Raw genomic sequence first — 9,587 nt, 5'->3', positions numbered from 1 at the left:
TCACAGCAGATCCCACTCCTTTAATCTTCTTGATTTTTTGCTTTAAGCAAATTGAATACATACTATTTATTTTTAAAACTATGTATTAAAAAGTAAAAGTCTAGGCAGTTATTTATTATTTTGTTACATTTGTTCTTCATTGCACAATTCCACAACATCTATTTTTTTTTCTTTTACAAAGATACAAGGATTTTAAGAAATGATGATAAAATGATCATTCAAATAATTTCAGGCACAGTTTAATAAAGCATAAACCAATTTTTGTCATTTGATCACATGTTTTTGAACAAATTCAAAGTATGCTTGTGGGCGAGGGGAGTGGAAGAAACATGTTTAGAACTCAATATTTATACAGAGGTATTCTTCCAAAGATTATACTCAGATGCTGAATCAATAGTTGTTGTTCATGGAATAGTAAATCAGTAAACAAACTATTATTGTTTCAAGTACATAGATCAATGAGCACTCTACTAATTGGCTGAGCCCTGTGGATATGACTAATTTTAGCCTTTATCAGGTCACACACATAAACAAAAATACAATTAAAAAAAAGACTGGTTAAAAAAATATTGAGTAAAAATTACCTGTCCCTTTCCCTAGCTGTCAAATAATTTAAATAATTTATTCTAGACATAAAAAAAATGAAAAGCTTTCTGTCTACCTCAGAGAAGCCACATACTATTTTTAAACATGAAAATTTGGTCACTGATATATGAGTTTTGCTTGAGAAGATAGTAGCTGACATGTTTAAAACATAGTACATCATGGATTTCTGCTCCCCCAATAATCAACTGTGATTCATCCTTTTCCTCAGTGCAGTAAGGCATGTTTTGCAGACAATTCTTGTACAAAAATAAGTTCCAGCATTTTAAAGTATTTACAGGATAGAGTGTTGCTCAGGTGAGAAAAGCATGCTTAAGGAGTTGTGGCCTAGTGAAAAGACAGACACGGTGAGCCCCAGCCTCTCACGATGGGGGGGGGGGACATGCAGTTTTAAAATACAACCAGATAGGGCATTCTATACCCACTGTACACCCTTGGTTGCTCAGAGTGGAGCAGTGGGAAACACATGAGCAGCAATGCTTCATGGCAGTCTTGACGCTCATAACTCATTTGGATCTTTTCCATCACATCCTATTTTTACGATGGCTTATAGAACACCTGTGAGGGTGAACTGTATAGAGTCTCCATCCTGATCCATAAACCCAGGTTTCCAAACAGTAGTAGTAGCCCTGCAATGATAGTGAGTAAATAATCGTCTCTGACCCATTGGTTAATGACTTTTACTCCCAATAATCCTTAGTCTGTTGCTGGGCTATTGTACCAAGGAGACTTATGGTCTTTAATATCTTGTTGAATTTGATTATCTGCATTCTGGGGCTAGAACTAGAACCTGAACCATACATCCACTGGGAATTAATCTCTTCAATTTCTACGAAAAAATCTCTATAATTGACCTTAAGTCAAGAACCGGTTATTCAGTTTAATCTGAGCACATTTGACAAGGTCTCTTATTTCCAGGGGGAAAAAAAAGAGATTTATTTAAATCTATCTGTTCACTATATAGGGGCCGTATGGTAAAATAGATTGAGTGCTGAGTTTGGAGTCAGTCAGACCTGCAGTCAAGTCCTATCCCTGATACTTACTAGTTGTGTGATCCCGGGCAAGTCATTTAGCTATATGCTCTTCAGGTAACCCCCTTGGAATGTTCTGCTAAGGGCAGTGGTTGGTATCAGTGCAAGGAATCCCCTTGAGATCCTTCTCTTACTTGTGTATAGCGGTATGCTGAGAGCTTTCTTTCCTCTCTCTCTCTCTCTCTCTCTCTCTCTCTCTCTCTCTCTCTGTGTGTGATTTTAGCTACTACTAGACATTCTTCTTGAGATGCTATAGCGCTTTTTGTTTTTGCTTCTATGGACTATTTTTTAAAAGAGAGAGAGATAATGAACTGAAGGCCAAAGTATTATTTAACATGATTTGATTCAAAAACCTCTATGAAAAGAAGACAAGTAGAAAATTGGGCCCTATTGACCACTGGCATTTTTCAATGAATTAAATTTTTGTTTTCCCACAAAAATATAAAAACAGTAGTTATTCTTATGAGATTTGGAGTTTGGTTTTGATGTTTGTCTGGGAGTTGCTCTGGGTTCTGAAGGTCAGGAAAACAGTTTCTTTCTCTGTCTTTCAGGATGTGCCTGAGCTCATATGGATATTTTTGATCTCCAGTTCCAGCTGTTTGACTTGAACTTCTCTCTGGTTTACCAGCTCTCGAAGTCTCCGAATTTCTTCTTGTTGTCGATAGAACATGTGCAGCAGCTGGAAAACAACAGATGGGTTAATTTGGTCCATTGTGGTTGCAGTCTAAAAACTGAGGGGTAGGTACATCAGGACGGTAGTAACCTCTGGGTATGAGGGAAATGCTGACTTTTACTGAAATGCTTTATCCTTTATGATTTCCTGTCTCTACCCCCACCCCCACATTTTTTAAGTCGTGTTAATATGACTTGGATCTAAAGGGACATTTTTTATGATGTATAGCTATGTCATAGCTGTTCATAAATGACTGAATCCCACTTCTTCAGTTCTTGAGCCACAGGACTGGTCAATACTTGGTTTCCCTTCTAGTAGGTGGACAGACCAACTCCCGCTGTCTGTAGAAAGCCTTGAAGTGATGGTAACAGGGTCAGTGGCAGGGGCTAGATATACAGGATCTGGAATAGTTTATTGACCAACCCTCTGAGTGAACCCCCATCTATCTGCTTCTTTGCCTTCTTGGTGCATTGGGAAGTGAGGGGATTGATCAAAAGAGAAAGGGAGAAGAAAAAAAAGGGACGAAAAGACATGGTTTGAAAGGTCTTCTTTCCAAAGACATTTATAGTCACTTGTAAGAAGGAAAGTGAACTTATAAGTGAACCCAAAGAGCTGCTAACGCTCTAAAGATTGTACTCTTTCCAAGGCAGCCATTCTAGAAGCCAGTATAAATAATTTGGCTTATTGAATTAGCTAACAAAAAAAGAAAACCTTGATTTTTATAGATATGTTTTTATAGATTACTTTGGGTACAACAAACAGTAAGAACTAGGGGTCAAAGGCAGTATTTGAAATATAAGCAGGTGCCAGTAGGTTTTAAACAAAGTTACGTAAACACTGGTAATCAATAAACTGGGGTTTCTGGTTTCCATTTCTGCAAGTGGCATGGACATCATGTATAATGGGATTAAAATGCTTGTGATTCATGGAGCTGTTGGGAGGCCTAATTTTTTCAAAGTATTTGTAAAGTCAATTGAATTAAAGAATGAGGCTTTCCAGTAAGGGTAAGCAACCTGAGGTCTCTACTAGTGGCACTCACTTTTTCCTGAACCATCATATATGCCTCTTAATATTTGTATCTTTCTCCTCCTTTGACTTTCACATTCTCTTTCTTTCTATCTCCTCCTCTAGCTTTCTTCTTTCATCTTTCCAAGCTGTGTATTGTCTCTTACCTTCTTTCGCTTTTCTTCTTCCTTCCCTTCTCTCCCTTTCCCTTCTTTATTCCCTTGCCTATGCGTGGACCTTACAAACAGCATTGTTTATTCCTTTCTAGAGTGGATCCCTATCTTAAGCATACAGAGAAGCCCATTCCCAATGATTGGCTGTCATATATCTTACCTCATTTTCTGTTTTTGGTGGAGGACATTCAAATGGATCAAAGCCATTTGAAAGCCAAGCTTTCCTGTCCTCTTGTACTTGATCCATTCCTCTTCTTGATTCTCTCTCATCCAGGAACCTGTATGGCTTCTTGGCATCCTCAAATGCTGTTTTCCTTTCTATCCTGTCTTGATACCTGTTTGATTCCAGAGGCACAAAACTGGATAGGGTCCTTTCAGGAAACTTTTGTTGAGAGTTTATAAGTTCAGACCCTGGTCTCAGAGATACCAGCAATGGCCCTGGGAGACAAATAAAGTGACAGTGAGCATACCATTCACACATCTTCACTGACACATAGAGGCAGGCAATGGGTAAGTTTCAAGGGTTTAAAGCCGCAGTGTCAAACTCAAACAGAAATCCATATATAAGGATTCCTGCATGCCGCATACTGACTTAATTTTAAAATGTGTCATCATCTATGCTGTACTGTACTTATTTATTTTGTTAAACATTTCCCAATTACATTTTCATCTGGTTCTGGCCACAATCAGAGCCTCATGGCTGCTGGGTATTTGACACTTCAAATTAAGAGGAATGACACAATTTATGCTGGTGTTTCCCAAAGAGCAGTCTGTCAGTGGGCTGCTCCCAAATGGCAAGATGTGCTTTGTTTGTGTCAGAGTGGGATTCCTGTTCAACAGAGGAGAGAAGAAAGAAATTCTGAGGGACATTATCACCAAACACTGGCTATTGGTAGATAACAATACTACTGTTGCAATGACCTTTGATGAAGAGGGTATTCTCCATTAACCAATAGGAATGGACAGTGGAACAAATATTGGACTTGAAGTCTGGGTTTATCTCTTAGTTCCACTACTTACTAGCTGTATGACTGTGAGCACATGGCTTTGGACCAGGATGTGTTCATTATCTTATTCTGTTTCTGGATCCCTCTGACATTCAAGCTACACAAGCAATTTTCCAGACATGATATTGCCGATGATATTTAACATTTTACTAGAAAGGTACAAAATGAACTAAATGTTTCCTTTACAAGGACTTTATGAGTTCTAAATATATTTAGAACAAAATCTTGGGGCAGCTAGGTGGTGCAGTGGATAGAGCTCTGGCCTTGAAGTCAGGAGGACCTGAGTTCAAATCCAGCCTCAGACACTTGACACTAGTTGTGTGACCCTGGCAAGTCACTTAACCCCATTGTCTCACAAAAAAAAGAAAGAAAGAAAAAATAGGACTAAAAAATCAATTAAGGGGCAGCTAGGTGGCACAGAGGATAGAGTGCTGGCCCTGAAGTCAGGAGGACCTGAGTTCAAATCCGGCCTCAGACCAAACACTTGACACTTACTATCTGTGTGACCCTGGGCAAATCACTTAACCCCAATTGCCTAAAAAAAAAAACAACAAAAAAACAAAAACCAAAATCTTTCATTATTAGTTCAATTAAGATAACAGAGATATGACTCTTTAGATCCAATGACTAGATCAGTGGGTCTCCAAACTTTTTTGATTGCACAGAAAACATTTTTGGAGCATGTTTACTTATTTATAAATAAATAAATAAGGCTGAGATTTGTAAGTTCTTCACACTATTGTATATACAAGTACTACTATGTAATATATGATAATTATATAATTATTATATCATGTAAAAGATGATATATTGTTTTAATATAATTATTATATAACATAAAATATATTTACATATCATTTGTTAAATATTAAAAACTGATACAAATAGAAATTTTAAAAGGATGAAATCAAGATGAAATCATATTTTATTCTAGAGTCAATAGGGACCTACTAGGGTTTATTGAGTAGGGGAATGATATGGCCAGATCTACATTTAGGAACTCACTTTGACAGCTGTGTGCAGAATGGATTGAAGAGGAGAGAGAAGAGACAGGGAGACCAATCAGAATGTTGTTGCATTAGTACAGGCAAGACACAAGAGTCCTTAACTACAGGGGGGTGGCTAGTGAGAAGAGAGATGGGGGACAGATGTGAGAGATGTGGCGGTAGAAATGATAAGATCTGGCAGCTCACTGAATATGTGGGGCGAGGGAGTGTGAGCCAACCAGGAAGGCATCAAGTTTGCGAACTTGGGCGACAAGAACACTTTTCTTCATAAAGAAATTTAGAAGATTTGGGTGTTGGGGAAAAGATGATGCAAATTGTTTGGATGTGGACAATGTGGGAATTTGTTTTAGTTGGTTATACATATTTTTATAAGGATTTTCTTATGCTGGAGGATAGGGTAGAGAGAAAGGCTTGCTAATTGAAAAATGAAATTAAAAAGAAAAAAAATCCTTTTTGTTTGGAAAAAAACCACAAAAGATAATGGAATGAATTCTTCAGTGAAGATCACAACCCATTTGAAAAGGGGAGGGAAGTGAGGCTCATTGTAACCCATTTGAAACTGGGGTAGATATTAGATGGGTTGCAGAGACCACCCTCAGAGTCATCTGTCACAGCCACAAAATAATGTGGGGAAAAGAGAGAGGGTACATTATGACAGTAGGTGGTGCAGTGGATAGAGTGTTGGGCCTGGAATCAGGAAGACTCATCTTCCTGAGTTCAAATTTGGCCTCAGATACTTACTTAGCTTTGTGACCCTGGGCAAGTCACTTAACCTTTTTTTTTTCCCAGTTCTTCATTTGTAAAATGAACTGGGGGAAGGAAGGAAATAGCAAACCATCTCAGTATGCTTGCCAAGAAAACCCCAAATTGGGTCACAAAGAGTCAGACACGACTATAATGACTAAACAATAACAACAATAATTGTTTGGGAAATGCTGAGGTAAAGAAAAATGCTTCATGTCAGGTTTAGGTCCAATAATTCACTAGGCCTTGACTAAAGGCACCATATTACACAATATTTTTTAACTGAAGCCACAGTAGGCCGACTGAGTGATTTTTATTGTTGTTGCACCAGAAGGCAAATATCTATCTCTGAAATCCTGACCTTTATTCATTCCACTCAGCCATTCCTGTGCCGTTAGAGCTGGCTGGACTCCAGCTGTCAAGGGGTAGATGTCTTCTTGGTAGGATTCCGACTACAAAAACAAGCAAAAAGATGCAATATGGTCAAGGCAATGACAACCTAATGAAGTTGTTACTGCTGACAGACATTACACGTGGCTTAAGAAGTATTTTCATTTTTCTGGAAATTAATAAGGTTAGACTGATTCTTTAATGTTAAGGTTCTCTAATAGATACATTTTAATTTAGACTTAACCAATCAAACGTGCCACGATAGGCCAACATTCAATCCTGATATTTCCCCTTACATGCAGCAAATCAACAAAGATGACAAAATATGATAACAGATAATGTTGGGAGGGTTGTGAAAAGACAGATATACTCATGCATAGGTGGTGAAACTGTGAATTGCTACAACCAATTTGGAAAGCAATTTGGAATTCAAGTGACTAAAATATCTACACCCTTTGACCCAAAGATTCTATTGTTAGGTATATTTACAAATGAGGTCATTAAAATTCTCATATACTCAAAATATTTATAGCAGCACTAGGACCTCAGTTTCCTCATCTGAGGAGTTGACTTAGATGACTTCTGAAGTCTTGGCACTGGAAAGTTCCAAATCCATGATCCTTTTAATAAACTGGTTTCTGAAGTAGAAATTATGGGACCTTTGTGGGGAACTGACTCCATCTTAGAATCTGTGACAGCAGAGAGGAATGCCAGGTACAGTCTCATATTCGTCTTGGACTTTTGGAGAACAGATTTCAAAGGTTTCAGAAAAAGAACAGCTAAGATGCAGTGGCCTAAGATTCTAGAGAAGAAATCACTTCATCAGTGTTAGGAAGCTTTCAAGATAATTCTGAAGACACAATGAGAATTCCAGTGAGGAAGAAGGGAAAGGAGGAGATTTCTAAGAAGAACATCTGTGCAAAGATGACTCCTCAACCAACTTAGATTTTAGAAGACATTCAAAACATGGCAGAAAGGGCAGGTTAACAAACCACGAATTTCAAAACTTGGCAAGTGCTTTTAAAATATTCTCAGGAGTCCTAAAACTCAGAGTGGTTTGAAGCTCGTGAAGAATGATAAGGATAACAAAAAGGGTAGGTAACATTTCATCATATGGGGAAAAAAAAGGAAGATAAAAAAGGGGGCAAGACTGCTGTTCATGGTGAATGGGATGATGGAAAGTGACTGAGTGAAGGGGGAGCAGCTTCTGTGTTCTCTGTCAAGGAAAATAATTTTTTTTTAACTGAAAAGAGAATTGATACAAAAGATAAATGGAAATTTTAAATTTTAAAAAAGCTCATAGTGAATACTCAAGAAAAGCAGGATAGGATGAGAATGCCAACGGGACCCTGACAGGGTCAAATCTCTAGGCCAAGATGAACAATAAACAAAAGTTCTGAAAGAATCTTCGATGTAACTGCTGCCAGTGACCTTTGAATGGAGAATGGTGCGATGGGGACTGGACGGGAGAAGGGCAAGTGCTGTCCTGAATTTTGAAAACAAAATGAGAGTATAATCTGAAAACTGTAGGGAAGTGAACTTGACTTTAATTCCTTGCAAAAATTTAGGATTCTATTAATTTTATAATTAACATATTTGATGATTAATGAACATTCAGAAAAGGAAGCAGTGAACACAAAAGACCAGAATGGTTTCATTAAGAATAGTCCATGCCACTTCAAAGAAAACAGAAAAAGATTCAGAGGGAGATACAAACAAATGAGATAGCTTTGAAATCAACGTTTTCCACCTATTTCTTCACAGAGAGGTGCAGATTGAGATTTTTTTTTGACATGGTCAGAATTTGTTTTGTTTGATTATACACGTTGTAAAAGTTTTTTTTTTTCTTTCAAATGGAGGGGGAGGAAGATGGGAGGGAGAGAAGATGGATTTTCACTAATTAAAAAAAATTTAATAAAGAAATAAAATATTGAATTTATTATATACTTCAAAAAAGGAAATAAGCAAGATGGAATGGAAATTCAGTTTCATATTAAATCCTCTTTTTCTTTTCTTTGTATGTAGATATGTTCATGCTTATTAATGTTGGCCAAATTTAGATAACAAAAACAAGAGTATAGTCTATGCCAAATTATGGCTTCTCTCTCTCTTTCTCTTCCTTTCCCTCCCTCCCTCCCTCTCTCTTTCTCTGTCTCTCTCTTCCTTTCCCTCCCTCCCTCCCTCTTCCTCTCTTTCTCCCCTCTCCCCAGCTTCCCACCCCTGCTTTAGAATACTTTAGATTATCTCTTACCTAGTTTTAGCAAAGATTTCTACAAATTCTCTCATGTTACTGTTGTGGACAAGATAGAGAGCTAAAGAACATTACAGTTATGTGGATTTGGAACTGAATGGCTGGGCCCAAAGAGTTATCATTAATGGGTTGGAGAAAACTTTAAAGAAGATGGCATGGAGAGCCACAAGGATTTGTCCTTGTGCTACTTAATATTTTCATAAATTACCTAGATAAGGGCAAACATGGCATTCTTATCAAATTTTCAGCTGACACAAAATTAGAAAGGACAGCTAATTCTTTGGGTGATAGAGTTGGGAACCAAAACATAACAGAGTAGAATACTGAGCCAACTCTAATGAGATGAAGTTTAATGGGAATAATGGTAATGTCTTAAACTTGGGTTCAAAAATCAATTTGGTAAGTACAAGATGAGGAGGTGTAGAAATAATAATTCATTTGAAAAAGATCTTAGGGGTGCTGGAGGGATGGAGGGAGTTTGGTGGACTGTAAGCTTATCACAAGCCAGCAGTGTGATATGACAGACAAAAAAAGCAAAGATGGTTCTAGACATCATTAAGAAAAGTGTATTCAGAACAATGGAGGTAATAGTTTCATTGTACTCTATTCTGTTTGGATCGCCTCTGCATATTGTTTTTTGTTTCGAGAGCTGCATTTTAGGAAGGATGTGAAAAAGCTGGAGAACATCCAAAGGAGGACAACC

At 37.6% G+C, this 9,587-nt stretch overlaps 1 protein-coding gene across 4 annotated transcripts in view; it reads right to left on the bottom strand.

Annotated features, from left to right (window-relative positions):
* CORO2A (coronin 2A) overlaps window positions 1-9,587 on the bottom strand; it is a 179,439-nt gene continuing 169,852 nt past the window's right edge. For all 4 annotated transcript variants that reach the window (XM_020995605.2, XM_020995606.2, XM_020995607.2 and 1 more), the window contains exons 10-12: window positions 6,605-6,695; window positions 3,646-3,923; window positions 1-2,313 (exon numbers count right to left, since the gene is read on the bottom strand). In XM_020995605.2, the coding sequence (XP_020851264.1) occupies window positions 2,182-2,313; window positions 3,646-3,923; window positions 6,605-6,695 (501 nt within the window). In that variant the 3' untranslated portion in view covers window positions 1-2,181. The remainder of the gene's footprint in view (window positions 2,314-3,645; window positions 3,924-6,604; window positions 6,696-9,587) is intronic.

This window comes from Phascolarctos cinereus, unplaced genomic scaffold (genome assembly GCF_003287225.1).
Source record: "Phascolarctos cinereus isolate Bilbo 61053 unplaced genomic scaffold, phaCin_HiC Scaffold_4;HRSCAF=312, whole genome shotgun sequence".
Classification (NCBI taxonomy): domain Eukaryota; kingdom Metazoa; phylum Chordata; class Mammalia; order Diprotodontia; family Phascolarctidae; genus Phascolarctos; species Phascolarctos cinereus.
The sequence above is the reverse complement of the archived record's forward strand: the minus strand, read 5'-3'. Positions and strand labels throughout refer to the sequence as shown.